Consider the following 27,766-nt stretch of genomic DNA (forward strand, 5'->3'; position numbering starts at 1 on the left):
GATCTAAATTTAGATCAGGTAGATCACCACATCATGCACAAAAAGACACGTCACTGCAAACTATGTCAGACATCATCATGAGTTTGTGTAAAACAAAATGGAGGCCGGAATCACTCATTTGAATCGAACTCAGACCAAACACCACGTAATAACTAGGTTAATTTATGCACTCGCGTGAACAAGAAACTGTCGAGCTTCACAGATGTCGTCGTTGGGTAGTTTTGGGTTTGTTTTACTACTATAGGAGGATTTTTGAACTGTAAATGCACTCAGCTGCAACAAAAACGCAAAACTAAGGCTGTGAGCTGCATTGTGCCTTTAAACTTGAAGAATAGTCAAGGAATAACTTGGTTTTCTTGTTAATTCTTGAAGTGACTTATTAAAATGAATGAAAACATTGTGGATGGATATAGACTGCTGTTGCTATGGAATCTAGCATTAACAGCGCCATATGGGATTTCTAGAAAACAGTTTTACAGCAACATCATACATCAGAAATTCATAATATTTAAGGATACACATGTATTATATCTACAATCATAAAGAACGTGTTTTTTGTTAAAAACTACAGTTGAATTTAAATTAATTATTGTAATGAATATGCAGTAAGAAATTCGTTCATCCTCATGACAAAAGATATCAAAATTCAACTGTAGTCTGTTGTCAAAAATTGTTCTATATGATTGTAGATTGATACATATGTGTATCTTTGTGCCAAATATTAGGAATTTCTGATGTATGATGTCGCTGTTAAACAGTTTGCTAAAAATCCAATGTAACGACTGTTTCCAACGGCACTCTACGTCGATCAGTATTCCCAATTCTCCGAAAGCGGCGTATGGCTGCCTAAATGGCGGGGTAAAAAGGATCATACACGTAAAAAAACACGAGTGTACATGGGAGTTTCAGCCCACGAACGCAGAAGTATTCACAATTGTTTTATTTATTTTTATGCAGAAAACCAGGTTATTCCATGTATTTTCCGAATTCAATTTTACTGCCGCACATTTCCTTAAAGGCACAGTGCAGCTCACAGCCTTCGTTTTGCGTTTTTGTTGCAGCTGAGTGCATTTACAGTTCAAAAATCCTCCTATGGTAGTAAAACAAACCCAAAACTACCCAACGACGACATCTGTGAAGCTCGACAGTTTCTTGTTCACGCGAGTGCATATATTAACCTAGTTATTACGTGGTGTTTGGTCGGAGTTCGATTCAACTGAGTGATTTCGGCATCCATTTTGTTTTACACAAACTCATGATGATGTCTGACATAGTTTGCTAGTGACGTGTCTTTTTGTGCATGATGTGGTGATCTACCTGATCTAAATTTAGATCCAAAAATAGGTCAAGACCAGCTGGGTCTGAGTACGAAATTAATACGTAAAAAAATCGCAGTTCTTGACTCTTTGGGTGCAAGTCAATGAAACTTGGTAGTTCTTCTAACGGATAGCTGCCTGAGGTATGACTAAAAGCCCCAGGGGCTCTGTGCACCTGGATTTGACAAGTTCAGTACCTTTAAGAAAATTTAAGATTTACTGAACTTTGACCCAGCAGTTTTTGTAAGTGGACAGGCCTTAGTTTTATTTCGGTGGCATAATTCAATGCGCTTCGTCAAAATGTCTTGAACTGAAAACAAAAGCAGACGCAAGTCTTATGGTCAGTTGGAGTTGTCTCCCGTACTCCTAACTTGAATGTGCTGCAGACAGGTGTACCCAAACAGCTCATATCACAAACGGTTTGGAATTCCCAAAAACGCAAGATCCGCACTGCACAACTTCAGTTCAGCTCTCGGTCTCTTTTTGAAAATGTGTATCTTGAGAGAAAAATATAGAATATTGCACCGTCCAAAGGAATGGAGTTCTTACGGGACAATGACAGCGCTCAGTTCAAAACGATAGGACAACTTTTTAAATGAGGCAGGGCCGGAATACTGGGGGGGGGGGGGGGGGGGGGGGGGTTATGGGGGTTGCGCAACCCCCCCCCCCCCCTTAGCCTAAACATGTACCTCACTCATTTAAAACATTTTTTATGATTGTTTATTTTATGCCGTTTCATGCAAGGAGCGACCATTTTCCTATCTCAGAATATGACCTACCCATCAGCTTCAGGGGGCTTCGCCCCCTGATCCCCACAATATAGGGGCTCTGCCCCTTGACCCCGCCAAGGGGAACATCCCCCTGGACCACCACTGGCAAACCCTCCCCCACCCCTCCTCTTAGCCTAGTCCGGCCCTGTGAGGCGTAGCGGGCCTTTAAAACATTGACAAAAATGTACAATAGCAACAAGTTGTAATGCTCAATACAACCAATACTGAGTGGACATTTACAATACTGGGAAACAGTTCTTTTTGTCCGGTGATCCTCTGCGGCTGTTGCTGTAGTTTCCCCATCGATCATAGCTGGACTTGGATAGCACTGCTTTTCATCCACATTCACTGGCCAGGTCTTCGTCATCTTCAGTCACTACTGACAAATGAATGAGAAAGGAACGGATCTTAAACACAACGACAAGAACAAGTCTAAGTATGAGTATAAAGGAATAAGTTGTGTACTGTTTGTAACTGACACACATGTATATATACACACACTAAACCCACATAAATGCCAAGAGCTTAAATATTCTTTTTCCCTGGTAGACAAGTTCAAATAAAATCCCCCGACTCCCCCCCCCCCCCCCCCCTACTGCGTCTGATTTTTGTTGGAACCCCAAAGACAGTGATTAAGTGGATTTCCATTATAGTCAAGGCTGTTTTCAATGTAAAGCCCTGTCCAGACTTGGCCGCCGTTTTACGCTCTATGCGCCGCAGGCCGTTTTGTGCGTCGCGCGGGATTTGCCGAGTGGCCACACATCGACGATTCTTTTCACAACGCGGTATCAGCTGACAAGAAGGTTCAGTTGCATTCGACTGCCGCGCCGCGAGCAGCTGACGTCATCGCTCTGGTTTGCTCTGATTGGTCAAATTTCCGTCGTTCTATGTCTGTGTCATAGAAATTAGAACACGCGCTATTCTTCTGCAAATAACGCTTCGCGATCATAGCACGACGCGGTGCGCCGTTTTGAGCATAAGTCAAATGTGGACAGGGTCGGCCGGGAGTGTCTGGACGGGCCTTAACTTGTAAGCTACAGAACATGTAGTGATGTACACACATACAACTTTAACTTGTCTACATTGTATACATGTCTGTCACCATATTTGAATACATTCAGTTCACTAATTCAGTCAAAATTTCACTGAATGTAAAACGACATATTATTCTAGAAAGATATCAATGCCACTGTCCTACATTATCATAGGAATCATGTGACAGTGTGTCAAGTTCTATTATTATTTTCCTTTTAAAGTTTTACGCTCTCTGTGCTCTACACACATGCATAATATACATGTTATACATACTCAAAAAAGGAAAATAATAATAGAACTTGACACACAGTTTCATTGAGATAATTATATCCTGACAGTGACAGTGTTTACTGCAATGCATTTTGTTTTAATCAAACATACACACTGAAAGTCATGCGCTTCTAGTATATTAGTAATGGTTCCAATACGGGAGGAAGTGATCACCATACTGGTGAAATAAGGCTAAGAGCTTGCGGTTTGGAGTCTAAGTCAGTAGGTGTTCATTATTTTATTATTATCCCTGAACCTGAATTATAAAAAAACACCACTCTCTCACAGTCTTGCTCACAGTCACACACGCACACCTCCACATGAGTTATTCTGACCAGAACTTGAGAATGAGAGAGAGGGGAAGGAAAAAACACACTGTATGTCATAACACTGACACTGACAGTTGTACATAATAAAACCTTTTACCTGATTCGTCGCTGGCCATGCAGCAATCGGTTGGCTTTTTCAGCTGAGAGGAGACCTGCAATAAAATAATAGATGAAGTACCAATCATGGGAACATCACTTTCAAAATGGTGAGTACTAGCAGAGCAGTAGAACCATTGATTGCCTTTCAAAGAAACGCACTGTAACCAGCCAGCCTGGGTAAGTCAGCAATTTGATTCTTGAACTAGCCTCCAACCTGCTTGCAATTATATTCCGAGAAGGTTATCTATTTTTAATTCTAGCATTAAAACATTTGACCAGCACTAGCTTTGATTTTTTATTCACTGTCTTGGAAGTTGGATTCAATCTTAAAAAAAAGGATTTTTAAAATATTATGACTCATGCATCTCGAATTGGGTCAAAAAGAGGTTGCAAAAACGTGGCAGTGGTACTCTTCTTCTTCTCCACATTAATGAGGAAATCCCTGTACAGGGCAACTATCTTCGTACCTGACGTAAGGCAAGGATACATACATACACGTACAGGTACATGCATCCAATGTTGTTGTCAGTGAGACTGACACTGACACTGACACTGTCAGTGACAGTGAGCGGAGTGACACATGTTGCAAAACATACTCGCAAAGACCCAATATAAGTATAAAACGAAACATATGCAACGGTTCGCCCGTCCCAATTCTCTCGCATTAGCAAACATCATTGGAGATTCTTTCCGAATTGATCACCTTCGCTCCTTGCCTTGGACTGCCATTTTGTAACTTGACTAAAAACCGAAACGCTATAGGTCTGACAAACCACGCTCAACGTCCAAAATAACTTGAGGAGGAAAAAAAAAGAGCCCACAATCTTTTTGGGGGCAAAAACGTTGTTTTGAAATCTCCGAAGCTGCTTGCAAAGTCAAAGATGACGCAGAGATCTGTACAGTATCTCCCTGGATGACGCAAGGATAGTGTTCGACTCGGCTCTTTGACTTGGCTTCCGATTACGTTCATAGTTACTCGGAACCAGCCTTCGGGATTGAAAGCCCGCAACTGACGTGTGAAAAATTTTTTCGCGTCCAGGCGTGCTAATTCACCGTCCCCGTGTGTCCCCGTGTGTCCCCGCGTGTCTCCGCGTGTTTTAGATAGTGTCTAAAACACGCGGGGACACGCGAGGACAGTTTTACTGTACGCGGGGACGGTTAAATAGCACGCGGGGACGTTATTTTATAACATTCTGACAAAACAAAAAAACCAAAAACAAAAATATATTAATTAAATTTTTTTTTTTTTCAAATACATAAAGGATAGTCAGAATGTTAAATAGCACGCGGGGACGTTATTTTATAACATTCTGACCCCAAAAAAAAAATATTAATTAAATTTTTTTATTTTTTTATATACATAAAGGATAGTGAGAATGTTATTATATAACGTCCCGGCGTGCTAATTCACCGTCTCCGTGTGTCCCCGTGTGTCCCCGCGTGTCCCCGCGTGTTTTAGCCACACCGTTTTTTCGATCGTTGTCTTTATGTCTCTGTGGTGAAAGCAATGCGATGTTGTGCCAAAAGAAAAAAAATCAATATTTATGCATTATGATTTATGCATGGGCATTAACTGTTTTCTTATCTAATTTTATTGTGTTTAAACTTCTTATCTTGTCTTGTCTTGCCTTGTCTTGTCCATTGTCTTGCCTTATCTTGTCTTGTCTTGTCAGGCTTGTCTTGTCTTGTCTTGTCTTGTCTTGTCAGGCTTGTCTTGTCTTGTCTTGTCGGAATACCTTTAACTCGACTCTTTTCATCGTTCAACAGGAGCTTTGTCCCAGACCACACCAACCGGAGAATTTTTCGACTGTCGCCGCAAAGGCATTACCTGTGACAATGGTGCCTGTGACACGGCTGTGGCCACCGCTGGCAGAGCGTGTACCTGTGATGCCAACTTCGCATCCATTGTGACCTACCACTGTGTTGCTGATGATATAGGTAAGGAATTAATTATATACAGGGTGACCCAAAGAAATGCCACCCTCTTAAATGCTAATAACTCCCTCATGCGTGCAGCCAATGACTTCATATTTAGTGTACAGTGGCTTGTGGTGTGGGATGATAAGCGCACGAAGTTTCAAGTTTGTATGGTGAATAGTTTGAATCTAATGCTCTTTCGAAAGTGTATTACAAATTTGGGATTAACTCAAAAATACTTGACATAATAATTATGTATATATTTAATATCGTTTGTCTTCAACAGATCTTGTGTTTTTGCTAATTCATAGTTTATCAGTAATCAGTAGAAATGATTTATCAGTAGTCACGTGACTTGTGACTGCTGATCACTTCCTCTGTGCATACATACAGTTTGTTAATGTTATGGTTAACTTAACTCTTATTTAAGAAAGAATGTATGTATTGATGGTGTATCGGTGAAGGAGGAGAATGCTCAGAAAGAAATTCAGATAGGATTCAAAAGTAATCCCACTCCATCCAACAACCCCCCCCCCCCCCCCCCATTAAGTTGCTTTATACTATAACACTCATCGTAAACATACAACTGGATTCCGGTAGTAAGAGTTATTTCTAATAAGCTGACTGTTACTGTGTTAGCAAATGATAACAGACATGTCGAGAAAAAAGATATCAAGCATGAGCCTTTTAGGCGAATGCTGATATCGTTTGTGAGACATGTCTGTTATCATTTGCTAACAGTCAGCATATTAGAAATAACGGTTTTATTACCGTTTAAATCGACCAAAAGAAATTTCGAAGCGACCCCGCGAATTAGACGGAACAGCCGCAATGGGAACTTGAGCGCTCCTACCTGATTATGCCTGTCAGTCAAAGAATTCTCGTGACCTGGGTCAGCCAATCAGAGTAACACACCTGACGTGATGAATATTCACAGGTCAAATGCGTTTGACACACAACAATCTCACAAGATGCGTTTCGGTTGCTTAGCTTTTTCTTGTTGAACATCTGGAGAGCGACAGATTTAGAACCGACTCCAGACGGATGGGAAATGACGTAAAGATACATTTGACGTAAAGCGAGTGACGCAATTTCACTTGATTTTTCCGAACTTAGATAATTTAGATTTCAAGTGAGCGGGTCCCATTGCACACTCAGAGGATGGGCGGTGCCTTGCTGTTCCGTAAAGCACCCACCGACAAAACTCGCTTTTCGGTATTTTTTAGATAAAGAGAGCATCTGACAGCATTTTGAAGTGTCATTCTTTAGAATAAATCACGCTGATATTGTTGATTTAAATTGTTACTGTGTCTTGTTAATTTTTAGCTTGATAAACAAAAAGGGTTCCTGCCTGAACGTTATAACATTTAGAGGGTCACCTAGAATCCGCCCTGATTGGTCAAAAAGCCATATGGGGCACCGAATTGGGAATAACTTTTGATATAAGCCTTCAACTGTTTTGCCAATGACTTCGGGGACAAAGTACATGTCACTGGTTTTGTGCGTTTCTACGTTGTTTGTTTGCTTGTTTGCTTGTTTATGTGTTGGTTTGTTCGATGATACGTTATTTACATTGTTTTTTTTGGTACTTTTAGACGGCATGTCCTGCACTGACACTAACTTCTGTCAAAATGACGGCGAGTGTCGCGATGTAGGAGGAGAAAAAATGTGTTTCTGTCCACAACTCTACACAGGCATAAAGTGCGAAGTGCCGAGAAGTAAGTTTTGGTACAAGTTAAGCATCTGAAATCTATTAAATGCAACTGTGTGTGTGCGGGAGTGTGTATGTGTGAGTGTGTGTGTGTGTGCGTGCGTGCGTGTGTGTGTGCGTGCGTGCCTGTGTTTGTGTGTGTGTGTGTTTGTATGTGTGTGTGTGTGTGTGTGGTTGATGCTGTCTGTTTGTGGACACCCTACCTCGGTGATGGCAGGAGGCGAGATGGTGTGCATGCACACTGTCAGGGAGCCACATATGTGCATCTCGGATTTACCTTTGATTAATTGATTTATTTCTCATATTATGAAAATCTCCTTATTTTAATTCATCCCATGTAGTCCAAGGCCAATGCAGCGCCTGCTGCTCATTTGTAGCAAGCACATTATGCCAGTGACATTAGTGTTTCTGAATTTCCCTTATCAGCAGAATAAGTGAATGAAAACAATTCAACAATAAAATACATGAATGTAAAACCCACTCTATCAAAGGGAGGTAATGCTTGCACGCAAACATTATCATTCTCTTACGGTTATAATCTGCTAACTCATGTTAGCGAATGGACTGATACGTATAGAAGCATCCGCCGAGTGTTCTTGTTATGTCAATATGTGTAAATGCGGGGTCTTAAATCAATATGAACCACTTTCATGTAACTCAATTCATTTCATGGATCTGATGTTATAGTGACATCTTCTCAACTTGTTCTTTGCACGTGCAGTTGAGCTGACTTGCGGTCCCACTGCGATGACAGTGACAGTGAGGCCGCACGGGACATTCGGCGGAGCAATGTATGCTAAGGGGAAAGCCTCGGACCCCGATTGTGTGCTGACCGCCTCTGGACTGATTATGTCAAAGCCTTTGATTATCCCCGGGAGCGCAGAGCAACTTGTGTGTGGTGCAGAGTAATCTTGTAAGTGTTGGAATAGAGATGGTAGTGGTGGCGGCAATGGGTGGTGCTGTGTTGTTTTGGTAGTGTTGATTGTGATGGTGGCGGTGGTGGTGGTGCTTCTGATACTACGCCGACGACGACGACGATGATGATGATGATGATGATGGTGGTGGTGACGACTACGACTACGATGATGATGATGACACACACACACACACACACACACACACACACATACGGACGAGGAGCACCTTAGGTACCGGTCATACGCAGACGGATCTGTGTGACTTCTGTACGTACGAAATCCACATTAGGTACCGTTTGGCTATACACAGTGTGTAACCCGTACGGACGAAGGCGTTAAGTACCTGTTTCCTATACACACTGATGGTTGTGTATAGTGTCAGTAAAGTGTGAATAGGTGAGGATGGAACTTTAACCGTCGATCACTTTACATGTATAACCTCAATTAATATGTTGCATGTTTTGCTTTTGATTTGTATGTTCCTTACTTTGTCATTTTGTTGTTTATGTTTATTTGCTTGTTTGCTTACTTGTCGATTGTTTGCTGGTTCGTTCGTTTACTTTGTTTATTTGTCATGTTGCTTTACTTGTTTATCATTTATTAGACATTTGTATTAGAAGAAAGGACCGGTTGTAAGAAAAGGCGTCACCTTAAACCTCTATCCTTGAAAAATAAAGTTCCATCATCATCATTATCATCTCTCTCTCTCTCTCTCTCTCTCTCTCTCTCTCTCTCTCTCTCTCTCTCTCTCTCTCTCTCTCTCTCTCTCTCTCTCTCTCTCTCTCTCTCTCTCTCTCTCTCTCTCTCTCTCTTTACATTTAGTCAAGTTTTGTCTGTGCCGGTGTGCGTGCGCGTGTGTAGAGCGATTCAGAGTAAACTACTGGACCGATCTTTATGAAATTTGACATGAGAGTTCCTGGGTATGATATCCCCGGATTTTTTTTTCTTTTTTTCGATAAATGTCTTTGATGACGTCATATCCGGCTTTTTGTAAAAGTTGAAGCGGCACTGTCACACCCTCATTTTTGAATCAAATTGATTGAAATTTTGGCCAAGCAATCTTCGACAAAGGTCGGACTTCGGTTTTGTATTTAAGCTTGGTGGCTTAAAAATGTATTAATGACTTTGGTCATTACAAATCTGAAAATTGTAAATAATTGTTTTTTTTTATAAAACGATCCAAATTTACGTTCATCTTATTCTTCATTATTTTCTGATTCCAAAAACATATAAATATGTTATATTCGGATTAAAAACAAGCTCTCAAAATTAAAAATATAAAAAAATTCTGATCAAAATCAAATTTCCGAAATCGATTAAAAAACAATTTCATCTTATTCCTTGTCGGTTCCTGATTCCAAAAACATAATAGATATGATATGTTTGGATTAAAAACACGCTCAGAAAGTTAAAACGAAGAGAGGTACAGAAAAGCCTGCTATGCAGCACAGCGAAACCATCACCGCGCTAAACAGTCTCGTTAGTTTCACTGGGTTTTGCGCGAGCGGCGGACTACGGTCACTGTGAAAAAATGCAGTGCGTTCAGTTTCATTCTGTGAGTTCCACAGCTTGACTAAAATGTAGTAATTTCGCCTTACGCGACTTGTTTTTTTGTTTGTTTTTTAAATTGGAGAAAACCGGTTTCTTTTTTTTCTTTTTTTGTGTGTGTGGTTTGCATGGTTGTTTATACAAAAAGCAATTGAGGAGCCATAGATGGTTACTTTTTTTTCTCCTTTTTTTTCTTTTTTTGTTTTTCTTATTCTCGTCCATCCGCTCCCTCCCACCCCCCTCATAATATTCACAAACGTCATATATCACTTCACCTCATCTCGACGTATACATTACTCACAATCTTCTAATGTACATTTTATTTTCCAATAATGATACTATTCAAATCGTATCTATCACCATACTAATATTTACTAATACACATTTTTGCAATCAAAATAATGTGATTAAGTACCTTATTATTTTGGCATATATTACTAGGTTGATAACCAAACAAGACATCGTGTTCTGAGAGGTGCACATTTGATCCTGTATTTCTAAAAATATAATGGACAACATTTTCCCAAAAGCTCGTCAACTTCTCACATTGACAAAAAAAGTGTTCAACATAATCAATGTGTTTACAAAATGTACTTAATTTTGTTTCTCTAATTTTCATTTTATTTAATATATTCGTGGGATAAATATTATGTAATATTTTTCATTGTAACAATCGCAATCTTTCTTCTTTTGTACATTTGCTTGCTAACAGCCAATGACTGTGATCTAGTTTAACCTGATATTTATGTAACCAAAATGTAGCAGCGCAAGGCTCGCTCGCTTTAGACTGGACTATCAGCATGCGAATCTTTCTCGCGGAGGGGTTAATGATCACAGGGTTCCGTGTGTCAAGGTCATTATTGTGTTCGCCTGCTCGCGGGCTGGCTGTGTTTTTGCGAAGTGCAAGCGCTCGCACAGCAGTCTTCACTGCGCGGTACTAAAAAAATCTAGAGGGACTGTATCCTTTCTTTGTGCACAGCTGGTTAAAAGGAATCATATCTCCGTTAACCCAAATATCTTTCACCATATCTAAATGCGCTTCTATCCATTTTTTTAAATATAAGCATTTATTTTTATAAACCACTTTTATATTGTTCCACAAACATTGATCGCCAAAGCGATCTTCTCTCTCATAAATCAATGCTTTATTATGGATTCATTTTAAGAGAACTTCTGTCTAAAAGTTTGATCGAATGCATTCAATACCTTGGTTTTAGTAGTGTTGTGGCTTTAAAACAAAGTAAATTTCTTCCCAATACCTGATAAAGACTTAACGGAATCGTTGTCCACGGTTCATGTTTTTGTTGTTGAAGTTTTGCTGCCCATGTCAGTAAAAAAGAAGTCTGCATATCGTGGACGTTTATCATGTTAATACCACCTTCTTCCACCACATTACACAATACATTTCGTTTAACTTTTTCAAAGGCTTTTGTATTTGAATACTTCCTTTTCCAGAGAAACCTGAACAAAATAGTATTCAACTGATCGAGAACTTTAACAGGGGCAAGAAGCGCCTGCATAACGTAAACAAATTGTGAAACTAAGAAGGACTTAATAATACATAATTTGCCGCTTATACTTAAATTTCTTCTTGACCATCTGCAAATGATTTGTTCAACTTTTTCAAGTCTTTTTGGACCAATTTTCCATAATTTCAGAGGCAGGGATGTCATTTTTAAAACTGACTAATTCCCATGATTTTAACCTGGGTATTCCATTTAATATCGCAATATTTCTCTTGACAGTTTTTACGCGATCCCTACCACATTGCTTCCGTTTCACTTTTATTTAATTTTAAGCGAGATATATTGGAAAAATCATCAATAATTTTCAAAACCGTTTCCATGTCGTTTTTATCTTGAAGTAAAACAGTTATGTCATCGGCGTACATAGCCAGTTTCAAGATACGCGATGTTTGTTCTGCAAAACCTACATCTGGTAAGGCAAATCCTTTAATATTGGGGTGACTTCGGATTTGTATTGCTAATAATTCTACACTTATTTCTTCCGAAATCCAACCCATATAATTTATGCAGCTCGTGGTGTTTGTCATTAAACCAATATGTAATGCTATTTGAGACCGTGGAAGAGCCAGGTTGGTTATTGCCCTTTTAACTTCTCTTAAAACTTTAATCCATTTAACAAATTTTTCGCCAAAACCAAATTTTTTAAAGGACCACACCACATAGTCTTTTGAGATGGAATCGTAGGCTCGGGCGTAGTCAAGGGCAAGTAATATACCTGCTTGATTTCTTTCATTAGCGTAATTAATGACATCATCAATTAATCTAATCAAGTTACTTGCCTTTCTTCCCTTAATACATCCTGTCTGATCTTCTGACACGAGGTCAGAAATAACACCAGATACGCGCTGCGATAAACATGTTGCCAGCATTTTATAATCTGTATTGGTTACAGATATAGGGTTTCCAATTCTTAAGGCTATGTCTCGGCAAATCTTTATCCTTATGGATCAACGTGATAACTGCTCTTTTCTGAGTATCTGACAATTCACCAACTCTAAATGCACTTTGAAAGGAATTAACCACCATCATTTTTACTTTAGACCAACATTTTTTCATGAAACTTGTAGTCAATCCGTCTAAACCTGGTGACGAACCATTTTTTAATAAAGACAGCGCCCTGCCGATTTCTAACACGGTAAAATCAGTTTCCAAACCATATTTTCGTTCGTCATTTAACTGAGGAATATTTAAATTAAGAACTTTACTTTCAGCATCCTCCTCAACAAAATTCCCATTTTTATCAAACACGTTATTGTAAAATCTCACTTGCTCCTGTAAAATTCCTTTTTGCGTCGTTATTGAGAGCCATTTTCATCTATTAATCTGTCCATAAATTTTCAATCAGCTTTCACTTTTTCCATATTTAAAAAATATAATATCACTTCACATGCACAATTCTATATAACATATTACAACCAAACACAATAGCAAATAAGCAAAAAAACTCAGAACATGGTTTGAAAGGGTAGCTTTATTGGTCTTTTTTTCGAACGAATGTAAGGATCACTATATCCCGCCAAACCGCAACACGGTGGCCTAGTGGTAAGGCGTCCGCCCATTGACCGGGAGGTCGTGGGTTCGAACCCCGGCCGGGTCATACCTAAGACTTTAAATGTGGCAATCTAGTGGCTGCTCCGCCTGGCGTCTGGCATTATGGGGTTGGTGCTAGGACTGGTTGGTCCGGTGTCAGAATAATGTGACTGGGTGAGACATGAAGCCTGTGCTGCGACTTCTGTCTTGTGTGTGGCGCACGTTAAATGTCAAAGCAGCACCGCCCTGATATGGCCCTTCGTGGTCGGCTGGGCGTTAAGCAAACAAACAAACAAACAAACAAAATATATCTCGCCAACTAGAGTTATTACGGCTTGTTGATTTTGCCAATACAAAAGTCATTTTTCTCACTTCATTGGTGCAAACAGTGTAATATTGTGTTGTACATTCTATTGTTATGCGATTGTTGTTATATTTGTAAGCATAAGAGAGAGAGAGAGAGAGAGAGAGAGAGAGAGAGAGAGAGAGAGAGAGAGAGAGAGAGAGAGAGAGAGAGAGAGAGAGAGAGAGAGAGAGAGAGAGAGAAAGAGAGATTTTTCACTCCATCAAAGTATCTCCTTTTGAATGCTAAATATAAGTCAGGGAATACGTCTAAAAATGGCCTCCAAATTCCAGGAAATATGTATATTACCTGGATATTTTAGGGAATATATATATATATATATTCATTGAGTGAAACAGGGAATACGTATAAATCAAATCTCTTATATTATTAAAAGCTGCATCAAAAGGTGTGCAACATTGATATCGGGACTACACAAAATAGAATGTTTATATAATGGGTGGTGGTGGATAATGCTGTCTGGATTAAAATATAAAAAGAGGTAAACAGGTGGCGAACTGTTCAGTTTCACTGACGGTTTAGTCTTCAGTGACAATGCAAATAACAAATCAGAGGTGATTCTTGCTAAACATCAAGCTTTTATTTATTCGTATGAATTTAGCAATGAAAAACGGATTGACAATTAAGGGTAAAGAGAGAGGGGGGGGAGAAAGAAGGAGGGGGAGAGAGAGGGAGGGGAGAGAGGGAGGGGGGGGGAGAGAGGAACGGGGGAAGAGAGGCAGGGCGAGAGAGAGGGATGCGTGGGGCTGGCGGTGGGGGTTGGGGGGGGGGGGCGTGGAGAGGAGCAGCTAGTCGTAGAGCGGTTCGACTCGCGCAGTGGCTATACATTACACGGTTCGCGTGCCATCAATTAGCACGTCGTCAAGCAGGTAACCCGCTGAGAAACCTACTGGAGAGCTAGAGAGACAGCTGGACGCATTCCTTGTTTATGGTCAGCAGATTAATGTACTGCCACACTGAGATTGAAGTCGCAGAGGGTTACATCGGACTGGGTGGCCGAGTGGTAACGCAGTTGCGCTCGGAAGCGAGAGGTTGCGAGTTCGACCCTGGGTCAGGGCGTTAGCAATTTTCTCCACCCTTTCCTAACCTAGGTGGTGGGTTCAAGTGCTAGTCTTTCGGATGAGACGAAAAACCGAGGTCCCTTCGTGTACACTACATTGGGGTGTGCACGTTAAAGATCCCACGATTGACAAAAGGGTCTTTCCTGGCAAAATTGTATAGGCATAGATAAAAATGTCCACCAAAATACCCGTGTGACTTGGAATAATAGGCCGTGAAAAGTAGGATATGCGCCGAAATGGCTGCGATCTGCTGGCCGATGTGAATGCGTGATGTATTGTGTAATAAAAATTCCATCTCACACAGCATAAATAAATCCCTGCGCCTTGAATATGTGCGCGATATAAATTGCATAAAATAAAAATAAAATAAATAAATCCCTGCGCTTAGAACTGTACCCACGGAATACGCGCGATATAAGCCTCATATTGATTGATTGATTGACATCCTCATATGTGACCCTCTACCACGAAATGAGTCGCATGTCACCTCGCGCGGTTCTGCGCTAGGCTTAATATAGGTCCGGGGGGACTGTGGTAAAAGTGTGAGGGTCACCTTAGTCACAGGCTTATAACTCGAAAAGTTTTCGCTCTTTTCTAAAACGGTTTTTACCACTGGATAGAGCATAAAACACTCTTTAGGAAAATGTAAAAATATTAAAATCATGCAAAGATGACATGCGACTCATCCCGTGGTGGAGGGTCACATATAGTCACAGTATACTGACACCAGTCCTAGCATGATAGAGCGGCTGTCACTATAGGTGTCTCTCTTTGTGTGTCTGTATCATATTACTTGTGATTAAAACAAAAAATGCCTGATAGGAAACAAATAGAAAAAAAATGTTATGACAGAGATTCCCCTAATATTTCCGAATGTCATTTCTACAATGACGCTTTGAATAACGTCTTGATAAAAGTTGGTTGACGTGAAATGTGGCTTGAAAAAAAAGAGCATTAAAACCTTTAACGTAATGCAACAAGCAGAGAATGCAGAGAATATGGAATATTAGCTGTCATAGGGGTACGATACCAGTTAATCACGTTTAACCGAATGTTTGGAGATTCGAGAGTGGAGGGTGTCATTATTGAAGAGAGAGAGAGATGGAGAGAGAGGAGAGTTGGGAAAAGAGAGAGTGTGTGTAAGAAGGTGAGAGACAGAGGGCGATGGGGAGAGGTTGAGTGATCATATGAGGGGTGTTGTCAATATTAGAAAGATAGAGGGGGAGAGAAGGAGAGAGAGATGGGAGGGTGAAGAAAGAGAGAGAGTGTGTAAGATGCCTCCATAAGAGATGTAGCCTAGAATAAAAGCAATGTCCCTCGATGCATGTATTATTTCTCTTAACGAGTATAAAATAAGTTATGTAAGTCATTTTTCGTAGGCCTGATATGAAAACAATAATGTTGAAGTCTGAATCCAGTATCATTATTTTGAACTGTTTCGGTCTATACATGTAGTCTGCTTAAAGCAGAACGCTTCCGTGTAGCATAAATATATATCTTTCATGTTCTCTTGGGACGGGCCAGGGAATGTGTATACAAACTAACGCTTGCTTATTAGCAAGCCCAGTCAGTTCTGTGCGCGAGTAGTGAAACATGATAGCGGTCAGTGGATCAGTTACCAACATTCCTACTGACATCTGGTAGTGATTTAGTCTTGATGGTGATCGGTGCTTTCCTTCGTTAGCCACTGGACTTGTCAGTTACATTTTGACGATTATCTGAGCGACCCCTTTTACAGAAAATTCAAATAGCAACCGAACCCATTCATGGAAGATCATATAGGATGTACATTAGGTCCCTAATCACGAAGACGGTCACCTAGAAACTCGCTCAAATATGTGATTTTTCTTGATACATTGTTAACTAATCTAAAAGATTGGAGTTTTCCTAACAATACACACACACACAACGTATTCGTTTTGATAACAAAAATAATGATATGGCATGTATCAATAGCCGGCATGTGATAAAGGGGTAACAAAATAATAATTAACAAGTGACCATAAGGATCCTAATACTTTCCGTTTATCATCTCGTGCTGTGGTTGTTGTTTTATTATTTAAAGTCTTCTTCATCGAAATGATAAGACATCTCGGGCTGATTGGTCCTGATATGGCTCAAAAGAGTCGGCTGGACCGAAAGCAAATATCAAGTAAAGTATCTGGGGCTGATAGAACATATAGACCCTAACGGGTGTAAAGTGAGCATATATTAAAACCCTTCCTGGCCGGATAATATGGTACCTAGGGTCACCAAAGTTCAGAGCTTCTCGGCATCGACTCCGATGAGCATGCTTCCGAATAGTGGTGTCACCAGTTTTATCAGTTTTGGAGAAAAGTGGGTGCAAACGAAAACATTTAAACCATGCCTGACGGGATAATGTTGGCACTAGGATCATCAAACTACAGAGCAAATCAATATCAATCACCACAAACTGGGGCCTTAATTTCGGAGAAAATAACTGTGTCCTTACTGGAGACAATTGAGTTTGTTTGTTTGTTTGCTTAACGCCCAGCCGACCACGAAGGGCCATATCAGGGCGGTGCTGCTTTGACATAGAACGTGCGCCACACACAAGACAGAAGTCGCAGCACAGGCTTCATGTCTCACCCAGTCACATTATTCTGACACCGGACCAACCAGTCCTAGCACTAACCCCATAATGCCAGACGCCAGGCGGAGCAGCCACTAGATTGCCAATTTTAAAGTCTTAGGTATGACCCGGCCGGGGTTTGAACCCACGACCTCCCTATCACGGGGCGGACGCCTTACCACTAGGCCAACCGTGCCGGTTAGACAATTGAGTACATGTATACGAAATAGCATTTCCTGACGGGATAATTTTGAGTGACACCAGGGTCATCGATCCGCAGGACATAATTATGAGCGTTTATTCCCATGGACCTCGAGCTCATAGCCAAAATGAGTTTCAATAGCTTTACCTATTTGGGAGAAATTAGTACATATATGTCACGGTAGAGACGAAGATCTGGTAGAAACGTCGTTTCTACCGGTAGAGACGACGATCGGAGTTTCTACCGGTAGAAACGACGATCCTCGTTTCTACCGGTAAAAACGACGTTTCTACCAGTAGAGACGACGATCGGAGTTTCTACCGGTAGAAACGACGATCGGAATAAAACGTTTGTGTGTGTGTGTGCAATGTAGGTGATTTTGTCAATTATGAACACAATTCTATCTTACCGGAATGAACTCATTTTTAACGTTGTTTACAGAGCACGTGCATTTGTGGGAAATGTATTGAGAATGTCAGCAAATATTGTTCACCCACTAGCTACTACAACTGCCTTCACTGACCAGACGAAGACAGCAATCACAACTTTTTTTTCCTTTTGAGTGAACACAATTCGTGAAATATCTCTGTTAGTTTGACTTCCGAAAACAGTATTCCACAGACCTTCAACATTCTTATAGCCAGCTATTTTGCTATTTGCTAAAGATTGTTGACAATGGAACAAAAAGAAGAGTTCTACAAATTGTTAAAGCTTCACATTGATTCAACAAAAAGAGACTCGTTTACGATAACACAAGACAAGTACACACAGGCTATATCAGCCTTGCCGTTGGGTAAGGGCGAGAAGTGTGGGAATGGCACTTCAAACTGCAGAGAATCGGTGGCCAAATCATATTGTATTGCAAAAAAGCAAATGTGCCCGTAGTGTGCAAGGAAGACCCAATGTAACACCGCTAAATGCAAGTGCAAGCGGGCAGCAGTAGGCTACCCTGCTCTACAAAATGTCACCCTAAATCCACCCGATCGTGTCTGAACAAAGACAATCACTCTGGTGGGTGAGTGTACCCCTCTTCTGACAATTCTTCTAGTGCACTAAATGCAGTTCCAAACTGTCTAGTGATGAGCAAGCCTTTTATGAGGGGGGGGGGGGGGGGGGAGAGAGTTCCCTTGTGTATTATTTTTGCTATTTGAGTTGACTTTTACCAGCTGTTTTAAAGACTTGTGTATTATTTGTGCTATGTGAGGTGACTTTTACCAGCTGCTTTAAAGACTTGTGTATTATTTGTGCTATGTGAGGTGACTTTTACCAGCTGTTTTAAGGACTCTTGTGTATTAGTTGTGCTATGTGAGGTGACTTTTACCAGCGGTTTTACTGATGACAAGATCAAAGTTTCTCTTGCTTTCAACTAGCAACCATCTGTTTTAAAAACTCTTGTGTATTATTTCTTCGTTTCTACCGGTAGAAACGTCGTTTCTACCGGTAGAAACTCCAATCGTCGTCTCTACTGGTAGAAACGTCGTTCCTACTGGTAGAAACGAGGATCGTCGTTTCTACCGGTAGAAACGACGATCCTCGTCTCTACCGGTAGAAACGTCGTTTCTACCAGATCTTCGTCTCTACCGTGACATATATATGTTAGTCATATTGAGAACAGACACAAGTCAAACGGGATAATTGCACTATGATCAACAAACTACTTTGTTTGAATGCAAATGTGTTGTTTGTCCCCCAGAGGGTGGACGTTTGCGTTTGTTCCGGTCAGTCTATATGTCACACATGTCACTAAAATATCACTCACGCGAACTGTCAAGACGCAAAATAGATAAGTTGGTAAATTGCTCTCCTAACGTGACAAAACGAAAGTGTCTGAGGCAGGAGATCGAATCCCATTGGCGTCGTTAATTTAAAAAAAAAGCTCACTGGGTGACGCAGGGGTTTGTCGGACCTGTTCTTCTTAGGGGTTGGGGAGGGGGGAGATGTTGCGTTGTTGTTGTTGTTTTTTGGGGGAGAAGAACATTGCAGTTATGATAAAAAAAAACTCTGTCAATATTTGTCCCGCGCTAATCTGTGTGAAATCGCTTACCGTTGCCAATCATAATTCATATATTAATACAGGTACTGGTAGCCTCAGTCACACGAAATTGCTAATTTCTGTGGTACTGGGCAACTTTCACGTTATTCCTTTTGCATGGGCATAGTGGAGGCCACCTCAATCAGGACTGGCTGGGACTAATGTGTTTATTTTTTTTTAATTAAGTGGGTTTATTTGAACATTAAATATTTTTACCTACCGCCGGATGCCCTTAGGCACCCCTGAAGCTCGACATGCAGCCGTCCGGGATAAAACTGCCCGAGAATCCAATAAACACTTTAGACAACACAGTATCATGTCAAATCAAGTTCACTCTCAAACCTATCAAGTTATTATTGTTGTTACTTATTGGAATGGCAAACGGAACATACATTGCCTATGGTTTTTGTAATGTCATAGCTGTATTTCTCCCTGAAACTTTTGCAAATTATTACGTGTAGTAGGCCAGTTGGTTAGGACACTCTTGCTTCATCACGTTCTAATCACGCACGTTCGAATCCACGCGGTGTCACTTTTTTTTTCTCCCTTTCCCCTACGCTACATTACTTTTCAGGGAATGTGTGCTGTTCATTGTTATTTTATTTTACTGATACGTTTTTTATAATTTAATTCGTCATCCAGCGGGGACGTTTGCGATTGTTCCATTCCGTAAGTATGTATGTATGTCACAATATAGGAACTGCGATAAATCCTGAACGGCTAAGTATTTTTCAACCAAACTTTGTAGGTAGATGTAGACACACGATAGCCTATTGCGTGCAACATTTATATTGGATAGGTCAAAGGTCAAGGTCATTACGGGGCCCGATGGTCAAAATACATAATCAGCCATGTCTCCCAAAGTTCTGGGAATATTTCAATGAAACTTTTTTTCATTACATACTCTGAGGACGGGTCTACAAAATAGCAGTTAAAAATTACATAATCACAGCAAAAATGTTTTTCTCAGAAAATCGAGTTGAATTTTTTCTTCTTTTTTTCCCCCTTAAGTTGAAGGGACTAATGTGCTGCGTCTTTATGTTTAATTTCATTTAAAAAAAATGGTTGGTTGGTTCCAAAGTTATAAGGGTTTTAACCATCATATTTGTGGTAATCATATGACTGATAGTTATAAGGCTTCGCTGATCAGGGGAGCTAATCTCCTCCACTGAATCACCATCGCTTTGAAGCTATGAATACAATAATAAATCAGTCATGATTCAGACAAGATAAGTCGACCATTGCAACAATAATAGCAATTGATAATGGTATGGATTCGCATAGACACTTTAATATCCACACCATCAGTGATTAATGAAAATCATAAAACATTTGTTACATCCCGTGAGGAGCACGAGTATTGCTAGTGATAATAATAATAAACATTTAGAATCCGAATACTTCCTAATGCAAGGAGCCCTAGTCGTTTACATAAACCGAAGATGGGGAGGTAGAACTTTTCTCTCCCTTCTTCAATGCTAGCGTTCTTGGCCAGGGCACGGTAACTTGATACCAACACGAAAAGGAACGCTGAAACCATGGTCCTGTGGCGCCGCTAACCCGTAACCGGTGGTCAGCATCTGAGTTACAGTGCTAGCTCGGCGAAGCCACGGCGAAAGGGCTACGGCTGTAACCCGATAACGGCGGCTGATAACAAGTTCACGCTGATATCAATGGCCTTGCTGCATCGCCAACTACCCTTCTGAGGCTCGGGCACCCCGCTGCACCAGCCTCTCCTTTCACCTCTACTTCTGGTGGCCCAATCGGAGGTTCCTCTGCTAGCCACCGATGCTCTGGTTGCTTCAACTTTACGTGATATTTGACATCCTTGACCTCTGATAACATCTAGCCTTGTGTAGAGCACTTGATCACAAAATCAGGACTATTATAATTAAGACAAGTACTATACACTTATAACTTTTTTCATATTTTTTTCTTGCTGTTTATTTTTAGTATTATCATAAAACCATTAATATTACAATTAAGTTCTCATGACCCACAATCTTGACAATAACTGAAATAATGACATCAGTGACTATGCCTTGAAGCTCTTGGACAACATTCAAGTGTGTGATATTTATACTGATATTACTGACTTGAAAAATAACTGTGAAGTAAAATGCTTATACTGTCTTAATATACAGTTTAAAACGTTCGCCAGAGACGTTTCTGTTTAATTTTGGTAGCACTTATTTGAGCCTCGTGCTTTTGTGTTTCTTCATCTTGCCCTTTCTATTGTAATTCGGACTGTTGGATAAATATGTATTTAAACCAAAAGAAGGCGTACTTCTCTTTTTAACTGTCAATAGTTCGATGAAACAACGCATCAGTTCAGGCGCAGTCAAGTCCAGACAAGCCCCTGTCAGTCACTCCAGTACACGCGTTCGGAATGCACGACAAGCTTGATACGGTTAGTTAAACACTTCCCCTCCGCCTTTGGTAACTTGACACTGATAGCGCGGCGGGGAGGTAGCTCAGTTGTTAGCGCGCTGGCTTTGTAGCCAGTCGGTCGCTATCAGCGTGGGTTCGATCCCCACGTTCGGCGAGAGATTTATTTCTCGGAGTCAACTTTGTGCAGACTCTCTTCGGTGTCCGAACACCCCCGTGTGAACACATGCGCACGAAAAAGATCCCACGTTCACAGCGAAAGTCTCAGGGCTTGGAAAACACGAAGACACGCATGCATCATCTCTCGTCTCCGATTATAATGATCGTATTTCGATACTTTGACGAGACAAACCCAATGCTGGTGTGTCGAAGAAGACAGCCACAGCGGGCTTGTTCGAATCAAAGTATCACACCATAACTTCAACGTATTACCAATACCTGTCCCAATATAGACCAGTTGGTCTAAGAGGACGTTAAACCCTAAAAGTCAGTCACACTGATAGCCGAAGGCGCAGCTCCTTTACCCAGTCCATAAAACAAGAGGCACATACAATACACGCACAGGGGTAGAGGAGACGAAATAGGCGAATAAGAATAATCAGATATGTAATAGTTTTACTGCATTATAACAAACATTTAGGTGTTAATGTTGCTATTTTAAATTAAAGCCATGCTTTTTTTTGTTTAAACTGTGGCGTCATTTTCTGGTTTTGTTTTTGTATCCGGGGTTGTAAGAATTTACATGACAAATACAGGCATGTGATCATGCAGCCGAGTTGCAATGAGAAAGGCAACACAGATTCAGGCAGTTCGAGTTCATCATTAAAATTGTCTACTGTTGGTCTTTGGCATGGTGCGTGTCAAGACCTCACAGTCAAGCTGGGAAGAAACCCTAGGTAGTGGAAGGTTACCGCTGTTCTCCCCTCACACTCTCTATATCTCTCACGGTCCCTCTTTCTCCTCCCCCCCCCCCCTCTCTCTTGTATCTTATAATAAATTTAGAGTACAAATATATATCTCTCTTTCCCCCTATCTCGATTTCTCTCCCTTTCCCTCCTCTCTCTGTTTCCCTCTTTCCTCTATCAATAAATTTAGAATACACATTTTTTTTCTCTCTCTCTCTCTCTCTCTCTCTCTCTCTCTCTCTCTCTCTCCCTCTCTCTCTCTCTCTCTCTCTCTCTCTCTCTCTCTCTCTCTCTCTCTCTCTCTCTCTCTCTCTCTCTCCTTTTTAGAATGCAGTGAACGTTTCGACATTTATAATTGTTACAAAACATGTTTGGAAAAAGAGAAATACATTAAATTAATCGAAGATATTAAGTACAGAGTTGCTCTTACTCGTTTCCGCGCAGGAGTATCCGAAATCAACGCTCACAAGTTTCGGAACACACCAAACCAAACGACAAGAAACTGTCCTCTCTGTACAGCTGATAAAGAAGATGAACACCATGTTGTATTTTTATGTCCTTTTTATCAAGACCTTCGAGCAAAGTATTTAACAATCTCGATCTCTAAGTCGCTGCAACAACAACTTGTGTATTTCTGTGGCAGTAATGAGGATAATTTGATGAACAGCTTCAGCAGATTTGTGTTCTTCATGTTACAGAAGAGACGAACCCTTAGAAATCAGGTTCAGTGACATGTCATCAGGGTCTTAATGTATTTGTTGAATTTTATGCGTGACTATAATGTATAACTGTGCAGATACTAATGCTGTTATTTTAACCACTATTGTAAGGGGCTGTGGCCTTAGACAATTAAAGATTTGTTCTTGTTCTTGTTCTTGTTCTTGTTCTCTCTCTCTCTATCTATCTCTCTCTCTCTCTCTATCTCTCTCTCTCCCATAATTTATTGATAGTGATACTAATAGTATTCCTTCTCCCCTCACGCTCTCTGTATCTCTCATGGTCCCTCTTTCTCTCCCTCCCCCCCCTCCTACCTCTCTCTCTTATCTTATAATACATTTCTCTCCTCTATCAATAAATTTAGAATACGATATTATCTCTCTGTGCCTCTCTCTCTTACTGTCGTTGCGCGCGCACGCTTATTATGAGATAAGGGAGGTAGAGGTAGGGGGGGGGGGGGGGGGAGAGGGAACGTGAGCTAGAGACGGAAAAAGTGAGGAGAGAATACTATAAATATATATTATGTAATAGAGAGAGAGAGAGAGCGAGAGAGATATAAAAGAAAGAGAGAGAGATGAGAGAGAGAGAGAGCGAGAGAGAGAGAGAGAGAGAGAGAGAGAGAGAGAGAGAGAGAGAGAGAGAGAGAGAGAGAGAGAGAGAGAGAGAGAGAGAGAGAGAGAGAATTGAATTGAACTTTATTTAACAAGGATTAAGATTTAAGGCTACGCCTTTTCTTACAATCTGTCCTTGGGACGCATAGACACACAATAATATAATTAAAAAAAATTAAAAAAATATAAAAAAATAAAAAGTTAAAAAGTCAAGGAGGTCGGAAAACTGCAGCACGTGATAATAAAGATGACGATGATGATGATGATGACGATGATGATGATGATGATGACGATGATGATAATGATGAAGATGAGGCATGAAGAGCATACATATGTGGTTATTCATAAAATCAAATGCATACTATGCAGGTAATAATAAATACAAGCTGGTAGCAATCGAACATGTAGCAATTATGAGAGAGAGAGAGAGAGAGAGAGAGAGAGAGAGAGAGAGAGAGAGAGAGAGAGAGAGAGAGAGAGAGAGAGAGAGAGAGAGAGAGTATGTAAAGCGCTTAGAGAACGTCAAGCGCTATATAAATCTCCCATATAAATAAATAAAGGAGTGAGAGAATACTATAAATATATTATGGAAAAGACAGAGAGAGAGAGAGAGAGAGAGAGAGAGAGAGAGAGAGAGGGGGGGGGGGGGAGAGAGAGAGAGAGAGAGAGAGAGAGAGAGAGAGAGAGAGAGAGACTGACACTGACACAGTTTAATTGAATATGGGCCTACAGCCCCTTTCAATGGGAGGGGGGGTACACATAAATCACAGGAAAAAAATAGAAAACATGATATTTAAACGTATGCAAAATACACAGTGGTTTGTTCCAAGCATTGCTGCTTTCCTCTATCAATAATCTTGCACATCAATGCTGCCTAATATACACATACAACAGAGAGAGAGAGAGAGAGAGAGAGAGAGAGAGAGAGAGAGAGAGAGAGAGAGAGAGAGAGAGAGAGAGAGAGAGAGAGAGAGAGAGAGAGAGAGAGAGAGATGCCTAATAAAGTTTGTTTTCAGGCCTATTCACTTCACTATTGGTCATTCTTTGTAAAAGATTGTTTCTACTCAGTTATTTACTGTCAATGATGCTTTAGACACAAGAGAACGATTGCTGTTATTTTTAAATCTGCAGTGATAACTTTTAGGTTGTGTGTAAAAAGTTGGTTCTGTACGTATATTTCATACGTTAAGTACCTTTGAAATTCAAACCGCTACTACTTGACAAAATGATGAGCCTTATTTACAAAAATAAAGGATCGTAGTTCAAACTGTCTGTCTATGAATGTCTGAATTGAATGTGCTGTCCCGATATACAGGTCGAAATAATATGGCCACCAACATCTCTATTTCTGTGTAATAAAACCTTGGAACCGCAGGCGACGTTAAGTACCGCTATGTCCGTACGGAAAGCACTAAGTACCGCTATGTCCGTACAGAAAGCACTAAGTACCGTTGGTCAAAACACCCGACTACTCCCGATTAGGGCTATGTTTCTACTCAGTTATTTGCTGTCAATGATGATTGAGATACAAGAGAACGATTGCTGTTATTTTTAAATCTGCAGTGAGAACTTTTAGGTTGTGTGTAAAAAGTTGGTTCTGTACGTATATTTCATACGTTAAGTACCTTTGAAATTCAAACCGCTACTACTTGACAAAATGATGAGCCTTATTTACGAAAATAAAGGATCGTAGTTCAAACTAACATGCCTACATATAAACATCATAAACAACACACAAAAGTATTATGTACATGGGTTTTAACATCGCAGGTACTTAGCGCGGTACCTAGTGCAGCCAAGGTCTATGCACGGTACCTAAGGCCCTCTCATACGGACATGCCGGTACTTAGCGTCAGCCTCGCACACACACACACACACACACAACCATATACACACACACACACACACACAGATACATACACGCCCGCACACACACACACATCGCACACACACACACACACACACACACACACACACACACACATACACACACACACACACTTTCTAGAGAAAGAACGCTCAGATACAACGAAGTGCATATTCACAGTCCAACTGTCCCATTGTAGGAAGAGCACTGCGTTACCGTCATTTAACTTTGTTGTTGTTTTCTAGACATCTTCCAGCGGCTTTGTGTACGGGACCAAGTACACGCTGAACGTGATTGTCCAGTATGAGACCACCCCGGACATCGTCATGGGCACTGACCAGGAGCTGGTGGCCACCTGTTCCTTTCGCGACTCGGCGGAACGCGCGCCCACGGGCGTGATCTTTGAATCTGCCGCCACAGGGTAAGATCACCGTGTGATCATTCGAGAACGTCCCAGAACATTCCAAATCACTTCAGAACATTTCAGAACATTGCAAAACATTCCAGAACGCCCCAGAGTCCTGAAATAGAATACTCCTGAGTCCTTTAGTAAAGAACCACAATAACGGGAATAACACATTCCCGATGTCTGAAGAAAATCACGACGTCTTTTAAATATAACATCCTAAGTTTAAAATAAAACATTCTCCCAATAAACATGCCAGAACTGGGCCATTGCTGGCGTTTTGATGGCAATGCCAGTTGCCAGAACTACTGCCATCAAAGGCCCATTGATGGCCCAATGCTGGCATATTACCCGTATGCACATTGGCAAATCCATCACTGGCAAGCCAGCACTTTGCCAGCAAAAACCCATCATTTATTTGCTGACTTTTTGATGGCTTGCCATCATTTTGCCAGCAATTTGCCAGCAATTTTCCAGCAAAAACCCATCATGTATTTGATGGCTTTTTGATGGCTTGCCATCATTTTGCCAGAATTTTGCCAGCAAAATCCCATCATTTATTTGATGGCTTATTGATGGCTTGCCATCAAAAACCCAGCATTTTGCCAGCATTTCGCCAGCATTTTGCAGGTTTTTAGTTTTATATAAAAAAAAACTGTTTTCCATATATTTTCCGTTAATGGCCCTTTACCTGCTGAAATTACCGGGCCAGTTGTGGCCCGGCATAATGCCATATTTCTGTCATTACCATTGCCAGCAAAATGCCAATAAGTTGCAGTAAATATACCAATACCACTGATTCGGATAGAATGACGGCTCTATTCATGTGCTCTACCTGCACAGTCTTGTCAGCCCATAGATGGTTGTTGAAAGTCTATAAATATGCTTTGTTTTGTCATTTTTACTGTGAATGTAATAACAATGACAAAACACAGCACATCAATGGACTTTTCAACACATGCTGGCGGCAAGACGTGCGCAAATAAAGCAAAGGGCAATGCTGTCAAGCTGTACATTAGCAATATGCATATATGCGTAATTATCAAATTCATCAGTAAAATGCAATTGAAATGCTAATCACATTTGTCGTGTAACTTATCTGGCAAGTAAAGGCAGTGGTTTTGACAGAATATCGTCATCAACGCAGTTATAGCGGGCACAACAACAATACAGTAATATAGATTAAAAACAAAACAAATGTAAAGCTTCCAAACAGCAACGACTCATTATCGAAGCATTACAGAAACGTACGCTTTGTTTTCAGTTGCTCACTGGTTTATTTTATTTGTACAGCGTTCTAAATTTCACACTCGAGACATGATGACCAAAGGCAGAATGTTTCTTGTTCACTTCCCAGTAAACCTCCGTGGGATTGTCTTGATTCTGTCATTTCTCTGTTCGCATCCGCAACGTTGAGATAACGCTTCTTTTCTTTGTCCTGACGTCGTAGCCTACGGTAAGTCTGTTTGTGAAGCCATTGAAACTCTCAAGTTCTCCTGCCGTTCACCTTCTAAAACATGAAAGCAAACGAGTTTTGTTGGTTTCAATTCATTATTCCATATCACACACACACACACACACACACACACACACACACACACACACACACACACACACACACACACACACACACACACACACACACAACCAAA

General features: G+C 40.7%; 2 protein-coding genes across 2 annotated transcripts in view; one reads left to right on the top strand and one right to left on the bottom strand.

Moving 5' to 3' along the window:
* LOC138947600 (uncharacterized) overlaps positions 1-27,766 on the bottom strand; it is a 326,843-nt gene that overhangs the window by 24,221 nt on the left and 274,856 nt on the right. The window lies entirely within an intron of this gene.
* LOC138946764 (EGF-like domain-containing protein 1) lies at positions 5,587-26,133 on the top strand (the record flags this gene model as incomplete). The annotated part of the gene is given in 4 exon segments (XM_070318168.1): positions 5,587-5,757; positions 7,332-7,454; positions 8,169-8,338; positions 25,954-26,133. Coding segments are annotated over 3 exon segments (468 nt in total).

The sequence above is a fragment of the Littorina saxatilis genome, linkage group LG14, assembly GCF_037325665.1.
Source record: "Littorina saxatilis isolate snail1 linkage group LG14, US_GU_Lsax_2.0, whole genome shotgun sequence".
NCBI lineage: Eukaryota > Metazoa > Mollusca > Gastropoda > Littorinimorpha > Littorinidae > Littorina > Littorina saxatilis.